The 21,202-nt window shown below is 51.8% G+C and overlaps 1 protein-coding gene across 4 annotated transcripts in view; it reads right to left on the bottom strand.

Annotated features, from left to right (window-relative positions):
* The window catches only part of Pde9a (phosphodiesterase 9A), a gene marked incomplete at its 5' end in the record, with an annotated part of 104,208 nt that overhangs the window by 4,433 nt on the left and 78,573 nt on the right, over nucleotides 1-21,202 (bottom strand). For all 4 annotated transcript variants that reach the window (XM_017796705.1, XM_017796703.1, XM_017796704.1 and 1 more), the window contains 9 exon segments: nucleotides 861-989; nucleotides 2,518-2,622; nucleotides 5,261-5,374; nucleotides 10,000-10,156; nucleotides 11,377-11,459; nucleotides 11,640-11,744; nucleotides 12,598-12,684; nucleotides 17,052-17,126; nucleotides 18,506-18,584. In XM_017796705.1, coding sequence (XP_017652194.1) covers nucleotides 861-989; nucleotides 2,518-2,622; nucleotides 5,261-5,374; nucleotides 10,000-10,156; nucleotides 11,377-11,459; nucleotides 11,640-11,744; nucleotides 12,598-12,684; nucleotides 17,052-17,126; nucleotides 18,506-18,584 — 934 coding nt within the window.

Genomic DNA, 21,202 nt, shown 5'->3' with positions numbered 1-21,202 from the left:
GGGTTCACTTTAACAGTGGCTTCAAATCGGGGAAACTCAAAGTGATGGGGTGTGAGCCTCCTGGTCAGCTTCAAGCCCTGGAGACCTTGGTGTAGTCCTAACCACCTTCTCCATCTCCAGGACAGGTTCCCATTTCCTTCGATCCTTCCAGGACCTCAGGAAGCCCACTGCCTCTTCCTGTTGCCCCCCCCCCCCACATTGAGACAAGGGTAGGTGCAGTCTCTGAATATCATGTAGGGGCAGATCTAAGAAGACTCCTGGTGGCAGTCCTAGGAACGGGAAGGATTTGGTCTCTGGGTGACTCTAAGACACCCAGAGAATGATGGGCAGGAGGTGGGGGTGGGGTGAGTGGGCTGGGCAGAGGTGAGTCTGCTTTGGATCTGGAGGGGACTGGACGTGGAGGCCTTGGGCAGGAGGCACAGGGAGCTCTGGGGACCCGGAGGGCTTGAGGGGAAGAGGAGGGACAGGGCCAGGGATGCAGAGGCTGGGTGGGAGAAGACTGGGACGTGGTTGCGAGGGTTCCCTAGCCTGAGGGCAGCAATTCCAGATGCTTCTTTAGGGTCTGGCCTGGTGGGGCAGGAGAGCCAATGGCTGGTACAGGCTGGCTGTGTTTGAGGCTGGCAGAGGTGGGCAGGGGCAGAGTGGGCACTGAGGGCCCAACAGACAGCCCGTGCAGAGCCCTGGAGGGGTGATTCGGACACAGTAGGGAAGGAATGGCTACCAGGCAACCATCACTATGACAGCAGGTCATGAAGCTGCAGAGGGCTTGCATGTGTCTGTGTGTGCATGCACATGTATGTGTGAGCATGCATGTTCACACGTGTGTGTTTACTGCTGCTGTACACAGCACAGTCACTCACCTTGGTCACTGTTTCGAACATTGGGATCAGGACAAACTTGATGAAGCCGATCTGGGCTGTTGCCTTGGTCACTTTGTCTCGGTCCATGAAGGGGGCCACGGGAAGGCCCTCTGACTTCTCACGGTCGCTCTGTCGAACACAGGACAGTGGCATTAAGACACAAAGGCCCATGGAATCTGGGGCATACTGAGCAGCCCTGCTTGTAGAGGGGGAGCATGGCACATGACCCAGAGGAGACCTCTGACTGGGCTGGAGCAGAATGGCAGTGAGAACCTGGACACTGGTGCCACACAAGTCAGTGCCGGGAGTGCAGGTCAGAGCCACAGGGACCAAGCCTAGGACAGGCAGCGTGCCACAAGTGCATCAAGGGACAGCGCACAGGGCTGAACATAACAGCTACTGTCTACATAATTTTTAAATATTTTACTTATTACTTTTATGTGTATGAGTGTATTGAATGCATGTATTGTTAAGTACACCCGTGCCTGAGGAGGTCAAAAGAGCATCCAATTCCCCTTGAACTGGAGTTATGGATGGTTGTGAGCCATCATGTGGGTGCTGGGAATCGAACCCTGGTCCTCTGCAAGAGCAGCCAGTGCTCTTAACCACGGAGCCATCTCTCCAGACGCCTGTCTACATAATTTTTAAATATTTTACTTATTCCTTTTATGTGTATGAGTGTATTAGATGAATGTATTGTTAAGTACACCCGTGCCTGAGGAGGTCAAAAGAGCATCCAATTCCCCTTGAACTGGAGTTATGGATGGTTGTGAGCCATCATGTGGGTGCTGGGAATCGAACCCTGGTCCTCTGCAAGAGCAGCCAGTGCTCTTAACCACGGAGCCATCTCTCCAGACGCCTGTCTACATAATTTTATGCCTGTGTCTCCCCATGACTATCCTATGACCTGCCCTGCTTGGCCTCACCCTTTAAGAGGTATTTATTTCTCTTGCCGTCAGACATTTATTTATTTTTTGGTCTTTTTGAGACAGGGTCTCCCTGTAGCCCCAGGTGGCCTGGAACTCACTATGTAGACCAGACTGGCTTTGAACTCACAGAGATCTGCCAGTCTCTGCCTCCCGAGTGCTGGGATTAAAGGCGTGCACCACCATGCTCGGCCTTATTTATTTTTTAAGATTTATTTAAAAAAAAAAGGTTTGTTTATGTGTATGTTTGTCTATATGTATGTATGTGTTGGACATGTGTGCCTGGTGCCTGTGGGGGCCAGAAGAGGACACATCCGGTCCCCTGGAACTGGAGTTACAGACAGTTGTGAGCTGCCTGACATGGGTGCTGGGAACAGAAGCTAGGTCCTCTGAAAGAGCAGCAAGTGCTCTTCACCACTGGACCGTCTCCAGTTCCTTCCCTTGGTTCTTGCGTCTTGACTCTTACCCAGTCTGCTTGAGGAGTTGGCCTCTAAAAGTGGTCTATGGGTGGCGACAGGCTACAGTTTCACATTAGTTTTTCTGGCGGCCACTGTCTCAAGGCTAGGATGTAGCTAGCCTATGCCATTTCTGCTGCATGCCTGTGCAGAGGGTGTTGTGGAGGTTGCTGGAGGCGTGGACGGGTATGTCAGCCACCTCAGCCTGCACTTTCCCACACAGCCCTATCTATTGGACCGGCAGACGTACTTGGACTTTGATGGTGTGTTTCTTACCTGCATAAAATACTCCTCCAGTAAACAGTCCACCCAAGGTTCTGCCACCTCCATGGGACGGACCTCGTTGGAGATGTCGCAGCACTTTATGAGAATCATTTTCAGCTGAAAAGGGAGATGTGACACTCGGGATGGGAGACAGCACGGCTGCCACGTGCGTGGGCGACTGGACTCAGCACCACAGGCAGGGGAAGAGGCAGAGGATGGTGGTGGGGGTAAGTGACGCTGGGCCATGAATGACAGGTCTTTCCACCCAAAAGGACACCCTCCCTTTCTTTCTCCCTCCCACAGTGCCACCACACACTGCAGTCTGTTTGGAACTCAGCCGCCCAACCCCCAGGACAGTGACCTGCTGCACAGATGCTTTTAGGATACCAACTATAAACTGTCAAGTTCAAAAGCATGTGTGATCTCTCTGTTATGTTGAGAGTCTCACTGTGTAGCTCAGGCTGGCCTCCAACTCCCTATGTCTCCAAGCCTGGCCTTGAACTCCCGATTATCCTGCTTCCCAATGACAACTACCAGGGTTATGATTACAGGTATGTGCCATTATGCCCGGCTCTCAATTCTCAATTCTGTATCAGGGCTGCAGCAGGAAGATTACAAATTCAAGACCTGCCAAGGCAATTGAGTTCAAGGCCAGCCTGGGCAACTAAGACTCTGTTTCAAGGTGCACAGTAAAAATGGCTGGGGAGGTAGCTCAGTGGTCAGTGTTTACCGAGCTCACAGGAGGTCCAGCGCCTTCAACAAGTAAAATAATTTATGAATTAAGGGAGATACAGAAGTGCTTGCAAGGTCCGGCCTGAGTCCTTTCCTCCCAGCCTTCTTGGCTACCCCAGTGCAGATGTCTTCTATCTGCGGTCTTGTGCCCACTGCATCCTCTCGGGTGCTGTCTCCTGGGTGGGTCTAGCTCCTGTGCTCTCCCGGGCATGAGGCTGGCTGCTCCCCTGGGGTCTACCAGGGCTGGGTCACTGGGAGTGCTTTAGGGTCAGGTCAGCTCAGCCAGAGCATTCTGCCCAAGCGTTTTCCCTGAGCGGGCTATAAAACCAGCTTGATCTGGCTATGGGGGCTGGAGTCCCATGTTGTACCAGGCACACCCAGGCTTGGTATTATCACCTTCCTTGGTGAAAGTGGGAGCCACTGTCCGGGGTCTGAGGCCGAGCAGGCAAGAAAGTCTCCGTGAGGCTTGCAGCCATGGGGCCAGAGAACACGGCCTGGCTCAGCACTTCCCTGCTATGTGTTAGAGCGGGCTCCAGCCCAGAGGCAGTTACAAGGCCTGCACTGGCTGGCTTCATTGGGAGCTGCCCCGGACCACAGTGCCCGACTAGACACAGCGGCCTCTGCAGAGGTCAGGACAGGGGTGTTGCTGGGTCCCCAGGGCTGTACTTTGCTTCCTTGGCCCAGGTACCTCCCTCAGAGGCCTCCCGGGGACTTGGGGACTCTGGACTCTCCCTCCCAGGCCTATCCCTTTCTTTCCCAGCCTTAAAGGGGCCTTGCAGTGAGGTAGGTGCAGTCGGGTTGGTCCTGTCCCAGGGAGAAGTTCCTCCCTCATCTTCCCATCCTCAGTGATGGCAGAGGGTAGTGGCGGGCTGCTTCCGGTTCGGGCCAGTGTCCCACCTGCCCTTCTTCACACTGGGCAGGGACCCTCTGGCCACCTGCCTGGCTTGCAGCCCCAAAGCTGGCTTTCCTCATGTCACAGAAGGAAATAACCCTGCATGGAGCAGCTTGCTGGCCTCCCTCACCCGCCTCCCATCATCTTTGGTTTCATTCCTTTTGTTTTTCTCTAGACTTTATTAGATCTCACCGTGAACCATGGCCTCAGCCAGGTTTGGCTATCAAGTTACCTAAAGATATTAAGTGGAACATTCCAGAAATAAACAGTCATCAGTTTTAAGCTGCATGCTGTTCTAAGTAGGATGGGGAGATCTTGAACCATCTCCATCCTACTCAGGATGTGAATCTTCCTCTATTGTTCCACGCTGAACACACTGTCCGCCTACTGATTACTTAGCAGCTCTCTTGGGTGTCGGACCTACGCTCACTGTATCAAAGGGCTTGCAGCCCAGCAACCTTTATTGTCTTTATGGGTGTCAAAGCACAGGATCGCGTGGTGCTGGCCGTTTTACTGCAGCATATTGGTACTGAGAGTTATTTTGGTGTCAGGCACCTAATCTGTAAATTAAACTTTACCATGGGAATGTGCGTATAGGAAAAAAGGACAACAGTACACACAGGGCTTGATCTCTTAATGGCTTCCGGCACCCTGGGTTATAGGTAGGTAGGAGCCACCTGAGGAGCTCAGGTCCTCTGCAAGAGCAGCACATGCTTTTAACTACTGAGCCATCTCTCCAGCCCCAATTAATTTCTGTGATAGTATCTTACTCTAGTTCAGGCTGCCTTGGAACAAACTATATGTAGCCCAGGCTGGCTTCAAACCTGTACTCCTCCTGGCTCTGCTTCTCTAGTGCTGGGGATGACAGCTGTGAATTGGCATGCTGGGTTTGCATTTTACACTTTAGAAAGGACAGACACTGCAAACTCAGTCACCTTCTTGAGGGAAAAGGCTGTCCCTGAGCCAGGGGGCTCTAGAGGAGGCCGCCCTGCCCACTGCTGGGCTAGGAGGAATGTGATCCTGAAAGCCAGTCACTCCAGCATTCCAAGGACAGGTGGGGCATACGGGTTTCGGGGTTTCCCATCTGAGCTGTGGCTCAGCTCTGTAAAGAGACAGAACAACACAACCTACCAGGGTTAGGTGTTCCTCGTTGCTATAGTCAAAATTCTCCATTTTTTCTTTGAAAGAATCCATAATTTCAGCATGCCTTGCCATGTCGGTGGCCAAGATGAGCGTGATCATCCCCTGAATGACGAGAGGACACATGTCACCTCAGGGCAGGGCCCCTCCCGGGCTCTGAGCCCTGTGTGACTGTTACCCATCCCATCCCGTGTCCACAGACTGCAGATCATAGGCTGACAGATTAACGGATGCTTGCTTGTGAAACCTAGCAGATTTTAGCCCAGGACAGACGGTCTCCTAGATTTAGTCACCTAGATAACACAGTTCATTCCTTTCAGATTTGCTGATGGATATCAATAACAAGTTTCCAAGAGTAGTCTCTCCTGTTGTATATACAGTATATGTGACCACATGTGTACAGTTTGGGATTTATCAAAGTCAGAACATATTTAATAACATTTCCACCATCAAGTTTGTAAATAAGGCCTCAGTGGGTTCTTAAAATATAAAATGTTTACTGTTATGGTTTGAATAAGGTTGGTCCCCCTCCTACACTTGTGCTGAAATCTGGTCCCTAATGTGACCGTGTGTAGGGGTAGTACCTTCAAGGACTGTTTGGGTCCTGCCCTCATGAAGGAACTGTAGCCATTCTCTCTCACTGGGTCAATTCACAGGGAGTCAACTCTCACTCTCCTGCCTTCTAACCTTCTGTACTTGGTGCTCCCAGAAGCTGAGCAGATGCTGCCATGGAGCCCTCAGACCTTCCAGCCTTCAGAACTTCAGAGAACATAGCCCCTTCCCTTTGTAAGTTAGCCAGTCTGGTATTTTATTAGAGCAACTGAAAATACACTAAGGACAGTTACTTTGTTAGCCAGGTATTAGTTTTAGAAAAGTGGTACAATTCATCTGCCACCTCTACATCCATTCATCCATCTGCTATCCATCCATCCATGCACCCACCCACCATTCATCTGCCATCCAACCATCAACCACCCACTTATCCACCCATCTATCTGCCACCTACCCACCCATCTACCTATCCACCCACCTATCCACCCACCCATCCATCCATCCATCCACCCATCTATCTGCCACCTACCCACCCATCTACCTATCCACCCACCTATCCACCCACCCATCCATCCATCCATCCACCCCCCTATCTGCCACCTACCCACCCATCTACCTATCCACCCACCTATCCACCCACCCATCCATCCATCCATCCACCCATCTATCTGCCACCTACCCACCCATCTACCTATCCACTCACCCATCCATCCATTCATCCACCCACGCACCCACCCATCCATCCATCCACCCATCTATCTGCCACCTACCCACCCATCTACCTATCCACCCCCCTATCCACCCATCCATCTATCCACCCATCCATCTATCCACCCATCCATCTATCCACCCATCCATCTATCCACCCATCCATCTATCCACCCATCCATCTATCCACCCATCCATCTATCCACCCATCCATCTATCCACCCATCCATCTATCCACCCATCCATCTATCCACCCATCCATCTATCCACCCATCCATCTATCCACCCATCCATCTATCCACCCATCCATCTATCCACCCATCCATCTATCCACCCATCCATCTATCCACCCATCCATCTATCCACCCATCCATCTATCCACCCATCCATCTATCCACCCATCCATCTATCCACCCATCCATCTATCCACCCATCCATCTATCCACCCATCCATCTATCCACCCATCCATCTATCCACCCATCCATCTATCCACCCATCCATCTATCCACCCATCCATCTATCCACCCATCCATCTATCCACCCATCCATCTATCCATCCATCCACCCATCCATCCACCCACCCACCCATCCATCCACCCACCCATCCATCTATCCACCCATCCATCCACCCATCTATTTGCTGTCTACCCACCCACCCACCAACCATCTAATCATCCATCCATCTATCCCACAAACATTTATTTAACATCTCTGTGCCAGGTTCAGTATCCCACTTTTCCAAGAAAATAAAATCACCAGCAAAAGTTAAATAAAATCAAATACAAAAGTTAAATCAATCAATATAAAGATTCTCGAACGTGTATCTCTCAGGCAGGGAACATCATTTGCATTTTGAATTATGAACTTTTTCTATAAAGATGGTTATTAATGAAATATTCTTTCCACTATCCCTCCAAACCTTCAGTGACAAAATTAGTTTGTATTTGTATGTGAGCGTGTGTGAGAGAGAGTGAGCGAGTGAGCGAGAGAGAGAGAGAGAGAGAGAGAGAGAGAGTGTGTGAGCAGGTGCATGTGTGCTACAGTGATGCATGGAGGTCGGGGGGCAACCTTAGGCATTGGTCCCTGCCTGCTACCCTGCCTGAGACAGGGTCTGTTGCTGACCACTGCTGTGTATGTGTATGCCGGTTAGCTGACCTGCTAGCACCCAGGGATTCCCCTGATCCACCTCCCACCTCTCTGTGAGGCACACTGGGATTACAAATGTGCGTGCTACTGCATCAGGCTCTATGTGGGTTCTAGGAATCTGAATTCACGTCACCTGGTCTATGTGGCAAGTGCTTTACGCATTGAGCCATCTCTCTATCCCGACAGAATAGTTTTTAAAAACTGGGACAAATGATTCTTGTCTCCAAAATAAAAAATCCCATTTTTTAAATCCCATTCACTTGTGAGGGAGGACAACTCTTAGCATTCCCCATGGTGGCCGGCATAGGGAGATACTGTGTATAGGGCTCTAAGCTGCTCAGAAGACCTTCCTTCTCTTTGGGGATATTGTTTGACATACCCTGTGGGGGACAGCCAGACACTAAGGGATGCTCTAGGCCCTCTGGACAGTCACCAGGTGGCACTGGTCCATGTGGCAGTCTCTTTTCCTAGTGTACCCTTTACCCACTTCAGAGGAAGGCTGGACACGGTTTGTCAATAGACGGCACAAACCCATGGGGTGGGGCTTGAGGTCACAAGCCTACAGGGAGGAGAGAACTTTACCAGGAATCAGTGATTCAATACCGACTGTCACCAAGGACTAACGCTGACTTTGAACTGCTCAGGGTATAGACAGACGGGGAAACCACTTTATGAGTCTGCTGCTCTTTGAGAAAGTAATGAGAGGAGACAGATGAGCGGTTTCTGAGCACTGAGTTCTAGAAGGTCAGATCAGCTGTACAGGGAAGGAGGCGATCTGAGACTCAAAGAGCAAGGTCCGTAGGGGATGGCAGCAGGTGACCCTCGGAGAACCCGGGACACTCCTCTTGTGCATGCCTGGGTGGTCTGGCTGAGTGCTGTCAGCTATGGGGATGTGTCCTCTCACAGTTCTGAGAATCCAAAAGCCAAGATTCAGGCGCCAGCATGGCCATGCTCCCTCCTAAGGCTCCAGCAAAGGGTCCTTCCTGCCTCTCACAGCTTCTGGTGGACCAGTTTCCCTTGGCCACTGGCACACCCATTTCTGCCTCTACTGTCCCATGGTCTCTCCCTGTGCCCACACTTTCTCCTCTGTCCCTCATAAGGACACTTGTCACTGCTTTAGGGCGCGCCCTGGAAATCCACAGGGATATCTGGCACTCCCCACCTAAGTAGGCTGCCAAGACCTTTTTTCCAAATAAGGTCTTGGTCACAGCTCCTGAGGGTCAGATACCACGAAACCCACAATATTTCTGCTAGGCGTCACTCTGAGTCCTTCCCTCCTCCCCTGCAAACAGCACTGGGTGCATACCGACTTATGGCTTAGAGGGGTCCTTTTGTGTGGAGAGGGCTGTTTGGGGGTGACTGGAAGGGCAGGAGCCACTAGGCAGGATAGGCGGCTGGTACAGGTGATGGTGGGATGACCAGGCCATAGGTGGTAGGTGAGTGTGGGTGGGGCTTTGTGGCAGGGGTCAGCTCTGCCAGGCTGGATGTAGCAGACATGTCAGTCTAGGGTCTATACTGCCTCCAGCCAGTTACTACCCTTTAAAAGTCTGTTTCTTCCTTTGTAGGAATGACTTTTAGTAATGGATGGAATCTGGACTACTGGCTTTTAATTAACTCCAGCAAAACTGTGTGTTCTTGGCTTTGATGACAAGTTGGGAAGGACACATGACCCTGGATGAACGTGAACTAGGGATGGAAAGGCCAGTTGGTCTGTAAAGGTTAAGAGTAGAGCTGAACTTGTACTTCCCCAGTGAAGCTGGAGAAACCATTTTGAATAAATTATGGGTGTAGCCTAACCAGAGGACACAGTGGGAGGAAGCGGGTTCCAGAGTCAGCTCCATTGGTAGCGGGTGCGGACACAGCTCCATCTGCACAGGTTGAGGGGACAAGGGAGCTCCACCAGCACAGTTCTGGGAGACAGCAGGCTCTTAACAGATAATTAGGGAACCAGTGTCCTCCAAGTTCAGGCCCACACTTAAAAACTTAATTTGAGTCAGTCTATTTGTTCAGTGATTATGATGTTGGTATAATAATAAATGCCGAATTCCCTAACTACAGGGACAGAGGTTCATCTCAAAGGGAGCAGTCAGGTTGCATTTGTGGCTGTGACATACAGGTGACATCAAGTGTAGGTGGCAGGAGACCCCACCCTTGGGTACCACTCTCAGCCTCAGAGGGAATGAGGAAGGAGGGCTGGTTCCAGGGTCCCTAGTGGGCACTGCTGTGACCAAGAGCCTCTGGGGGCCTCTAGTCCTTGGAGCGTTGGGCTCTGCTCTGACCCTACAAAGTTCTGCCGCAGCCCCAGGGCCCCGGCCCTACATACCTGACGGAGCTGCCTGAAGCCCTCAGGTGGCACGCTGGAGAAGATGTTGCACTCAGGTCGGGCCAGGATCTGGAAGGCAACAGCGCAGTGGTGGTTCTCCAGTGGTGAGATGTCGTTGTAGCGAACGGCCAGCTCTGTGCGGGCGTTGATCTGGTATCTGGGATGTGTGGAGAGAGCAGGAGGCTCAGGTACCCCGCACCAGGCATCTTTATGCCACAGCATACTCGGTGCCTAAGGCGGAAGTGGTGGGGCTGGTGACCAGATGCCCTCTGTTCACATCAGGAACTCTTTCCACCGAACCCAGCTCTCACGTAATTAGATATCCTGTGCCCTGACCCACCTCTCCCTGGGATGCTGCCTTGAAGGTATCAAGGTTTTTTGTTTTTAAAGATTTATTTCTATTTATTTATGAGTGCTTTGTCTGCATGTATGTATGTGCACCACATGTGTGCCTAGTGCCCTCAGAGGCCAGAAGAGGGTGTCAGAACTGGAGTTACAGATGGTTGTGAACTACCATGTGAGTGCTGGGAGATGAACCCCAGGTCTCTACAAGAGCAGCCGGGGATCTTAACCACCGAGCCAGCTCCCTATCCCCTGGCATCAAGGTTCTTGCAAAAACTATCAGATGTTCAGTAGGCAAGATATCAGATGTTTTGAGAGGAAATAGGCGCTCTCTCTCTTCTCTCTCTCTCTCTCTCTCTCTCTCTCTCTCTCTCTCATATATATGTATAACAGAATCCCAGGCTGACCTGGAACTTGGATCCCCCTGCTTCACTCAGCCTCCGAATGTTGGAGTTACAGGAGTGTGCCACCGTCCCATGCAAAGGGCTCTATTTTGGGACCTCTTTGCTGGCACAGGAGCAGGACGGACCATGGTCACTGTGAATCTGAGACCATGCCAGGAGTAGACTGTCGGTTCCATGGGGTGGCATTCTGCCCAACAGAGGCAGGACGGGCTCAATGTTGCCAGAGCAGGGCTCATCCTCCTGGTTCCACTGCTGCTCCTCTCCAGCCCTGCCCTCACTCACTCTGGCCCTGGCCCTCTGCTTATTTCTTTGGAAGCAGTCTGGGGGCAGCTTCCTGGCAGAGTATGGTGCAGAGGGCTGTTGTACACACCTGGGGGGCTGGGGGGGGGCTAGGGCTGCTTCGCACCACAGAGCCTAGGGGCTAACACAAAGGGGTGTGGCTTCCTGCAGAGTTTCCTCTCAGGGGAGACCCAGGGCCTTGAACAAGGTCTGAAAGCTGGGAACTGTGTCCTTCAGGGCTGGGGACCTAGGGTGACAGCTCCACCTGGGGGCTGTCTAAGGGTTAGCTGACAGTTCCCTCATAGTAGGGGCATTTTTCAAAGGAGAAACGAGAAAGAAATCCCAAACATACGTGTTGTTGTATCCTGGATGATCCAGGTCGTGGCAGATGGCTGCGGTCATCAGGACTAAGATGTCCATTTGGGAAAACTTCTCCTGGATTAGGTCAGAGTCAGACATCTGCCCTCATGGGAGGGCAGGAGGGGTGGGGACAGGCTGGGAGGCAGTGGCAGGGGAGGACAGTCCCTGTGGCAATCACAAGCCCCTTGGGCTGAGGGAGAGGAGGGCCCACCACCCAGCAGGGGTAGGGATGGGAGCTGGGGCTGCAGGACCCACCTGCAGGCTGCAGAGCCAGATCATGCTGTACATCATCTGTGCCACGCAGAAGCAGTGCCGGAAGTTGTGGAAGGGGTTGTTCCTGTAGTTGTCATGCACGCAGAGCTGTGGGGAGGAGAGGGAGAGCTCCCTGAGCCCCCTGTTACCTGGCTCTATAAAGCCACCAGGGCCTTGGATGCTGGATGCTGGACCTGTTCCCACCCCAGCCCAAGGATACTCCCGAGTTCATCATCACACAGATATGGAGGCCCAGGAGCTCTGAACACCTCATGGTTCCACCACCTGAGGGCAGGGGTTAAGGTGACCCCCCCAAGGTGTCTACTGAGCCACATGGGGACAGAAGTTAGGAGCAGAGCAGCAGACAATGGACTCCAGGGTCCCATTCCCATAGGATAGTTAACAGGCTTTAGTACGTGGTTCTCAGCCACATTCTGTTCCCATAGAAAAGCATCTGCTACTAAACACTTCCCGTCACACTTACACCTACACCCATGTACATATAACCAACCGCACCATGCACACTCCCAGAGACACTCACATACCCACACGTACTCCAATTCACACATTCTCACAGTCCCAGAGACATACACACATTCTCAGAAACACCCCCCCAACTCCCAGAGACACTCCTATATACTCCCAGATACACAAACACACACACGCACACACACAAATCCCACACACTCCCAGAGAAACACTCTCAGACACACACACACACACACGCACACGCACACACACGCACGCGCAGTGTATGCTCATGCGTGGCTGCCTTGATGGTCCCTCCCTGAAGTATGCTCTTTTCCTTGTTCCAATGAGTGGGACACGAGGACACATGGGCCTACTGACCTTTCAGAACTTCCATGACATTGTTTCCTTTGCAGAAGCGCACTGTCCCCCCAAGATGCGCGGCAGTCCACCCCAGTGTGAGGGAGGGGAACTACCTGGGCTCGGCACTTACCAGCCACCTCCGGAGCGTAATGGGGTTAATGCTGAAGTCCCTCACCAGGCCGAGGTCATGGTACATGTGCTCTAAGCAGCTCAGCATCTGAGGAGACATGGCCGGTGGTCAGCAGTGGGAGAGGGAGGCCAACTGCCCTTCCTGCCCCCTGTGTGGTTCTGGAAATTGCCAGCAGTATGATCCAAGGAAAGTGAGTTCAGCCTCTGGGTGGGAGACACAGCTGACAGCCTTGCAGGACACCCCGATAGGGTGGGGTCTGTGACAGCCTGCAGGTCTCCTGGGATTGACTAGCTCAGCCCAGGAGAGTGTTCCAGGCAAGATAAATACACCACTGGGCAGTGTGATCCACTTCCAAATGACAACGCCAAAATGTTCACACTGCAGCAGAGGTTCAAGGGTGTGATGGTTTGAATGAAAATGTCTCCCATAGGCTCCAAGTATTTGGACATTCTGTCCCCAGACGGTGGCGCTGTTTTGGAGGTTTTAGAAGGTGTGGCTATCCTGGAGGAAGCAGGTCACTGGGGCGGACTTAGAGAGTTCTTAAGCCTTGCCAGATCTCCAGTTGCTCTCGTTTCCTGTGCCTGCTGGAAGATGTAGAACTTAGCTTCCGCTCCTCTTCTCCAGCCACAGATGCCCCATGCCTCCCTGCCAAGACGGACTGTGATTCCCCTGGAACCCTAAGCTCAAATAACTTCTTCCTTCTGTGCACTGCTTGGGTCAGTATTTCTATCACAACAACAAAAAAGTGACCAATACAAAGGGCTGGGATGAGGCTCATCTACTGCACACCTGACAACTGCCCCTTGCTTGTGTAAGGCTAGAGACCAGAAGGGCTTTTCTGAGCAGAAAGAATTGCTTCTCTTGCTGGGACCAGAGGCGCTTTCTAACGTCTTAATCCTGATCTGGAGGATAGGCCTCTCGTCCGGTCAGAGCGCACCTCCTGAGTCTTATTTTCAGGAATTCTGTCTTGTGTGGACACACAGTGGAGGGTGAGACAGATATTCCATTTAGTCCTGCTGTCAATGTTACGACCTCTGACTCAGAGTTTTGGCAACAACTAAGCCAGGGAAAAAGAGAAAAGTGACTTGAAATTATGACGCTGGCCAGAGTGGCTTTGCTTTTGGCGAGAAGGTCTCAGGAGATGTGAGGTTCGAGATACAGAGGAACAAGACAGCCCTGTGGGCTCATGGACCTGGGAGAAAACACCTTCCCCAGGGTCACACATCAGTGCCTGCCTGGTCCTCCCAGGTACCAGTGTCCCAAAATCTGTACAAGGCAGGCCCTGTCCCTGGTGTAGCCTGGCTTGTTTTTCCTGCATCTGTGTACTGAGGGACAACATCCATGTAAGGGACTGAACTGTGTCCCACTGAACACAATACTCGGCCCCACTGTGACCATGTATAGGGACAGGGTCTCTGCAGAGGTGACTAAGGTAAAGAAGTCATCAGGAAGGGCCCAATCCGAAGGTCACTTTGTAGGAAGAGATCAGGCTAGACACACAGAAGAGACTTCTAAGGACATAGAGAGAAGGACGCTGTCTGCGAGCCAAGGAAAACTCAGGAAGGCCCGGCCCTGCGACACCTTGACCTCGGACCTTTAGCTCCAGGCCAGGAAGACAATAAAGTGTTTTGAAGCTGCCCAGTTTGTCAGGGTCAACTGAGCCAAGGAAAAGCGGGCAGGCCGCTGGAGCCCATGCTCTCTCCTTATGTAATATACAAGGACTAGAACGCTGTGGGTAAGGCGAAAGTTGTGAGCAGGATCCACAGGCGTCACAAGCTCATCCTGAAAACTGGAAGTGACCCAGCATGCAGATATGGGAGCTCACGCTGTCACTTACGAAGCACCCTTCGCACACGCCAGCCACTCATCTTCCTTGAGACGCCAATACACATGTAGACCAATGTACATGCATCAGACTTTGGAGATGGTGGCCTTAGAAGGTGCTTCCTTCAGAGTGAAGATGTTCAGGCCCTGGCAAAGGATGGCTAGTTCCCAGGTTGCTGGCAACTGCTGTCCAGAGCCTACAGCCCTCAGGACCCTTAGATTACAGGCCTCTAGAGAAGCCTCTGTTCTTGCCCCAGTGGCCCAGATACCGTTCTGAGCAACCCTGAAGAGATGAAATGTTCCCTGTGAAATCAGTCAAGAGTTGCAGACAACTGCCAGATGAAGCCATCTGCTGTCACTTCTGTGGTAGACGTGGTGGCTCTGGAGCAGGATGGGTGGTCTGTTTCCATGGTGACAGTCCTCGTCTCCAACTGAGCAAATGAATAGGTGACTCCTGGATGCGGTGGTGGGTGCTGGTCTGAGTGGGCACTGATCAAGGAGGGTGGCCTTACAAGGTGACAGGAGGCAGTCGGACGGTGTGGCAGAGCAGCTATCTTCCTGCCGCAGCCCCTCAAAGAAGCCCCAGTGGATGAGAGGCAGCAGGGCGGCATGAGCGCATCTTTTGGGTCTGTTCTGGGAAGGACGGGATGCTTAGCAGAGCTGAGGGTGGATGGTGGCATTGCCCCCAATGGAAAGTGAGTTCCCACAAAGCCTTGACAGTCCCTGTGTCTCATGGCGAGTGGCCACCCAGGTCCTTTAATTGGACATCTTTGCTGTTCACACTTAGGTATGCTAGGGACCAAAGCGCCTGACTCTGGGCATTTCTGGTTTACCACAGCAGGCATCTAGAAACTTCTAGAAGCACCCTACCAGTCTCCCTGTCCAACACTATGGGTAGTGGGAGATGTCACATGGGCTGGGCCCAGCTGGAGGAGCCACCCACCAGGGCCACCTGCCAGCCAGAGAGCAGCTATACAAACAGTCTGCAAAGCAAGGACGAGGGGTGATGCTTCTGTTATGGGTGCGTGAGGTCTTTAGCCTGGGGGGAAACCTTCACCTAGCCGCCGCAGGCAGTGCGGTGCTTAGAGGTTCAGTGGGGGAGGGGACAGGAAAAGACCCCAGGACCTGTTTCTCCGCAGCTCTCACCGGTGAGCCGGGCTTTGTCATGTCCAGGGCTTTGTCACATCCAGCGGGCCGAGGTTAAACAAGGCATCCTGACTGTCCTAGATGATGCCTCAGAAGTAGGGCTAGCTGCCTGCGGGAGTCGAGTTCTGAGCCATCTGTCCTGCCGCTATTCGCCATGGACTTGTGCTGCCCAGGCCTAGGGGCCACCAGCTGCCACACCTCTTCAAAACTCCACCTTTGTTAGCTGTGTCTGTTCTCAGGGACGTGAGACCCCCGCCCCCGACCTAGGAGGGCAGCAGGTCTAAGACATCTCCTTACTCTGACCTCTACATTCCAGACCCCCCCACCCCAGCCATGGAAACTGCACCTCTAGTGTTTTGCTGGCAGGCTGCTCACTGATCTGAGTGAGCTGGGCTACATTTCTACTTTCTGTTTGCATGTGTATGTGTGTGTGCACAAGCTTGCATGTGTGGGCTCACGTGTGCACATGAATGTGGAGGCCAGGAGTTGATACGGTGCCTTCCTTGGTTGTTTTCTTATATAATGAGGCAGGGTGTCTCACTTGAACCCAGAGCTTGCCATCTGGCTGGTCTACCTAGTCGGTGTGCTTGGGAGATCCTGTCTCTGCCTCCTTGTACAGAGATGATAGGCAAGCTACTACACCCGCCTGGCATTTACAGGTGCTGGGGAGCTGAGCTCCAGTCCTCATGGCTGTGTGACAAGTGCTCTTACCCACTGAGCTATCTCCCAGCCTTTTCTGGCCAACCCCCTCCCCTGCCAAAGCCCTTCCTGTTATGGGTGAGCACATATTGGAAGTGATTATTTGGGAAATTTGGGGTTCATGGTATTTAAAGGTCCAAAATCCCCTCTGTGGCTGCAGACCTTGTCAAAGGAAGCGGGGAGCTTGCTCTGCCGACTACGGAAAAGCTGGAAAGTCCTCAGGTTTTGGTGGGTTGGAAACCCTGGGTCTGATGCCGTGAGGAGGCGGCTCGTCCTTTCAGATCATCTCCATTCATGTTGCTACTTCTCAGCGAATGGGAAAGTTTGAAGAACTACCTTGCGGTCCAACACTGACTTGTCTTCCAAACCTGCACCAGGCCTCTGCTGATTATTCCCAGGATGCGCGGGTGGAAGCCCTTCTGCAGGAAATGCCTGTTTCAAGTGGGAGTCCCACCTCCCCACGGCTCCTCCAGGCATGGGTGCACCTGGCCTTGGGGCAGGTTCGGTTAGTCACCCAGGGCAATCGGCACCATCAGGAGTCCAGGTGTTCGTGCCTTCCCTCACGGCTGTCCCTTCTCAGGGAGGCCCTCCTGCCTTACCCTCCATCTCCTGTGTCCCCGAACCTATTAAGTGTTGGTTTGAACTAAAATCTGGAGATTAAGGATTTTAACTTGCAAAAGGACAGACAGGAGAAAACACAGAAGAGGAGGCGCCTCAGCACAGTCCCCAAGATCCGAGACCCTGAGTCCCCAGTGACCTGGCTACCCAGGATGCCCCTCACCTACCTCATTGGGCTCCCAAAGCCAGACGTCGAAGGTGGGCTTCCGCAGGGTTTCGATGGTCTCTGGAGAGAGCAGGTACTGGAGAGGACAGGAGAGGTGTGTCAGCCAGGCGGGGAGGCTTCAGTGCAGTGACAGAGGCGGTGACTTCCGCTGTCTGCACTCAACATTTTCTCCCTTCTCCCACCCCTTCACAGACACTGTCCCGTCTCAAGCCTGACTTCCTCTAAAAACTGTTGTCTCCCATCAAAAATGGTCTGGGTCCGGGTACAAGGAGCATGTGGGAATGTTTGGGTGATGGAAATAGTCCTTCTGCTGATCATTATGAACATTTCATGACTGTATATGTGTCAAAACCTAGAGACTCAGGTTCTAAGAAGGAGGGCTATATGGCTTTCAGTCAGATCTCAATACACCCAACAATGAAAACTATGTAAAGTGAAGGGAAACAGATCACTGGGCATATGTCTAACCCCAGCTCAGAAGCTCTGTGAGGTTCGTCTTGCAGGGAAACACCCTGGGCTTCAGCTGTGAGCTAACCCCCACACCTGCTGATGCAGGCCTGTGCCCAGAGCTGGCTCCATGAAGCCCCGAGATTTAGGGTGAACTGTCAAAAATAAGGCTGACATTCCAGATGTAAGGCAGAAGCAGTGACTGGCATTTGGGCTAGCCTTCTCTATCTTCCTGAGAAGGAACTGGTGTGGAGACTGGCCCTGACTCTTCCGGGTCTAGGCTGTGTAACTCTGGGACAGGATCTCAAGAGATGTGGGTCATATTTTCCCACATGGAAAAGGCATAATCTCCATGGAAAATCCTGGATGACACACTGCTTGGACCCATGTGGAGCAAGTCACTGACTAGTGGGTACCGGGGGTCTATGGCTGGTTCCAGGAGGACCTATGGGTGGCCAGTCTTGGCCTCCTCACTCTGAGGAACCTGTGATACTCTAACCTTGGTACAAAAGCTGGGGTTTGTGCTGAGGCCACTACTGAGAAGGTGACCTTCTTTTGTAGACATCTGCAACAATTCAACTCTACAGCAGGCAGTGAGCAAGGGCCTAGCTTCTTTTGTAACCAATCAAACTTTTGTGCAGAACTTTCCATAAAAACTCTGTGTTGTTCAGGGACAGGGGATCCAATGAAGCAGATTTTAAAAATCTAGTTCCTTAGCATAACATTTGTGTGCAGATGTCTGTCACAGTCAGCTGTGGGCCAGGGAGGGCAGCCAGAAGAGCCATTACCGCCTTGCAAATTTAAGTACGGTCTGGAATCACTTCTGCTAAAGAAACGTCCAAGAGAGACATGTTCTTCCTGGCAGCCTCCCACACCTTCTGCAGCCAGGGACGGGGATGGACAGGGCTGTTAACACTGCACAGAGAGAGACGCCAGCCAAGGGCTCCTATGTCCAGGGGTTGGGGGACATAGAGTTGGAGCTGTATCTGGGTCAGAAATCCATCTTACCTTGGGGTAAGTAGGGACATCACGTCGAGGTGTCAACTTCTTGTTATCCAAAAAACTGTATTTACAGGGACAGTTGGTCCTGGAGAGCAGAAGTTGAGCTTAGTTACAGAGTCATGCTCCAGCTTGGCAGTACCTGTGTAGCTACTGGGGCTCGGAAGCAAACAGAACCCAGAGCCCCGGCCCCAAAACCTGAAGACTCAGCCACAGCCCCCCAGCTCCAGTCCCTCTAGCCCCAGCCGTAGAACCTGCAGAGCCAGTCAACTGGATTTATCATGGGAACATCGGTCATAGAGGCTGTGAACTGCCTGGCTCTCAGCCAGCAAGGAGGAAATACCCAGAAGGCCAGATGATACAGGAGTGGCATGTCTATGTTTTTAAATGGCATAAGTAAAACATTCTCTCTCTACTTTTTTTGAGACAGAATCTCTCATGTAGCCCATGCTGGCCTCAAACTTCCTATGTAACCAAGGATAATCTTGAACTTCTGATCGTCCTGCCTGAGCCTCTTAAGTGCTGTGATTACAGATGTACCATACCAGCCTTAGATTATGTGTCACTGGAAACTGAACCCAGGGTGTCTTGTTTATTAGGCAAGAACTCTGCCAACTGAGCCACGTCCTAAGCGCAGTAAAACATTCTTATCCTAAAAAATTCAGCTGGATCTGGCAGCACACGCCTGTGATCTCAGCACTCAGGAGGCTGAGGCTGAAGGATCTTGAGTTTGCAGCCAGCTCGGCCTGTATATCAAGATCCTGACTCAAAACAATGGAGGAGAAAAGGAGAAAGGAACCTTAAGTCTTTACTTGCCCACCTCTTTCCTATTTCGCATCCTGGGCATCGCACTGTGAACAGTTTGTTGTCTTTTTGGAAGATTCCTAGACATGGACAGGGTCTCCTTGTAGCTCCAGCTGGCCTGGAACTTGCTATGTAGACCAGGCTGGCCTTGAACTCAGAGATCCACCTGTCTCTTGAGTGCTGGGATTAAAGGCATGCGCCACCATACCTGGCTAGCACTAGAACTTTCAAACAAAGGTGGAACTGTACCAAATTTACTCTATGGTAAGCTTGCCTCTTAAATTTAACCTCATAAACTCATTCCATGTGCACCACAGAGCTTAACTTTGACTTTTTAAAATTACATTTGTGTGTGCCAGCATTTGTTTGGAGGTCAGAGGATTACTGCAGAAGTCAGTGTCCCCTTCCCTCTCGAGTTCCAGGACTGAGCTCAGGGTATCAGGCTTGGTGCACCGTGCCTCTCCCTGCTGAGCCATCTCACTGGCTCTCACTTTGATTTTTAATGCACTTAAAATGCTTGTGGGTCTTCCAAGGTGTGGTGACTGCAGTCGCTGACAATCCAGTCCCAGTGGGGGATGCTTGGGTTTTTCCCAGTTTCTCCAGTACAGCCCAGGACTTTTCTGTTTCATTTTCCCCACTCAGCTGTCTGACCAATCAGAGCGAACAAGCCAGGTGTGTTTTGAAGCACACTGGCTTGTAGTATGGTGTGTGTGTGTGTGGGGGGGGGGCTGGAAAGATCCAGAACTGGTTGAGGAACTTAGTTGGAAGGGAGCATGTTCCTCCTCAGTTACAGGGTGGTGATTGGGGCAGGAGTAGACCTGGTTTCTTTGGTGTTCACCCAGCTGCAGGGCAGGGGCCAGAACACCAGCACAGCAGGAGTGCATGCAACGGGGAAATACAATTGCATCTTCCAGAAGAACCTGAGGGTTCAGTCTGGGGAATTTAGCTTAAGAAAGAAAACTAAATGTGAGCAAACAGCTTTTCACACAGACCCACTGCTGTGTGGGTTACAAGGCAAAGCCAAATTCGGACCCACCTGAAAGACCCCAAGTGCGAAGTGATGTAAACCTCGGTGACACCTCACCGTGAAGGACAATTATACCATTGTGAAGATAACTATGGGTGTTGCATGAAGCAAGGGAATTTCAGCAGAAAGGAGAAAAAAGATTACAGCTAGTGAGCCGGGCATGGTGGCGCACGCCTTTAGTCCCAGCACTCGGGAGGCAGAGGCAGGCGGATCTCTCTCCATAGTGAGTTCCAGGACAGCTGGGGCTACAGGGAGATCCTGTCTCAAAAAGAAGAAGAAGAACAAGATTACAGCTAGCAAGAATGATAACGGAAAAGTTACTAAGCTGTAAGAACACACATCACATTTGGTGGACTAAGAAAAAGAGGATGGGCCAGTGGGCCTGGTAGTGCTTGCCTTTAATCCTGGCACTCAAGAGGCAGAGGTAGGCGGAGCTCTGTGAATTCAAGGCCAGCCTGGTCTACATAGAGTTCCAGTCTGGCTAGGACTACATAGTGAGCCCTTGTCTCAACAAAACAAAGCAAAACAAAACCCCAAAGAGGGTAGGATTGTGCCCTTGTGTCAAAAATCTGTGAACTGTATGGTTAAATTTTTCCGTAATTCTATAAAGTTTTGGACTGGAAAACATTTTAAAGTTGTTTTTCAAAACCAGATGTAAGAGGGCTGGAGAGACGGCTCAGTGGTTAAGAGCACTGGCTGTTCTTGCAGAGGACCCCAGTTCAGTTCCCAGCACCCACATGGCAGCTACCAACCATCTATAACTCTAGTTCCATCTAGATCCCTCCATCTAGAGGGAGCCGACGCCCTCTTCTGTCCTCTGCAGACATTGCACAACAGGAGTGCACTTACATGCAGGCAATACACTCATACACACT

Source organism: Nannospalax galili, unplaced genomic scaffold (genome assembly GCF_000622305.1).
Source record: "Nannospalax galili isolate Female #2095 unplaced genomic scaffold, S.galili_v1.0 scaffold652, whole genome shotgun sequence".
In the NCBI taxonomy this organism is placed as follows: Eukaryota; Metazoa; Chordata; class Mammalia; order Rodentia; family Spalacidae; genus Nannospalax; species Nannospalax galili.
The sequence above is the reverse complement of the archived record's forward strand: the minus strand, read 5'-3'. Positions and strand labels throughout refer to the sequence as shown.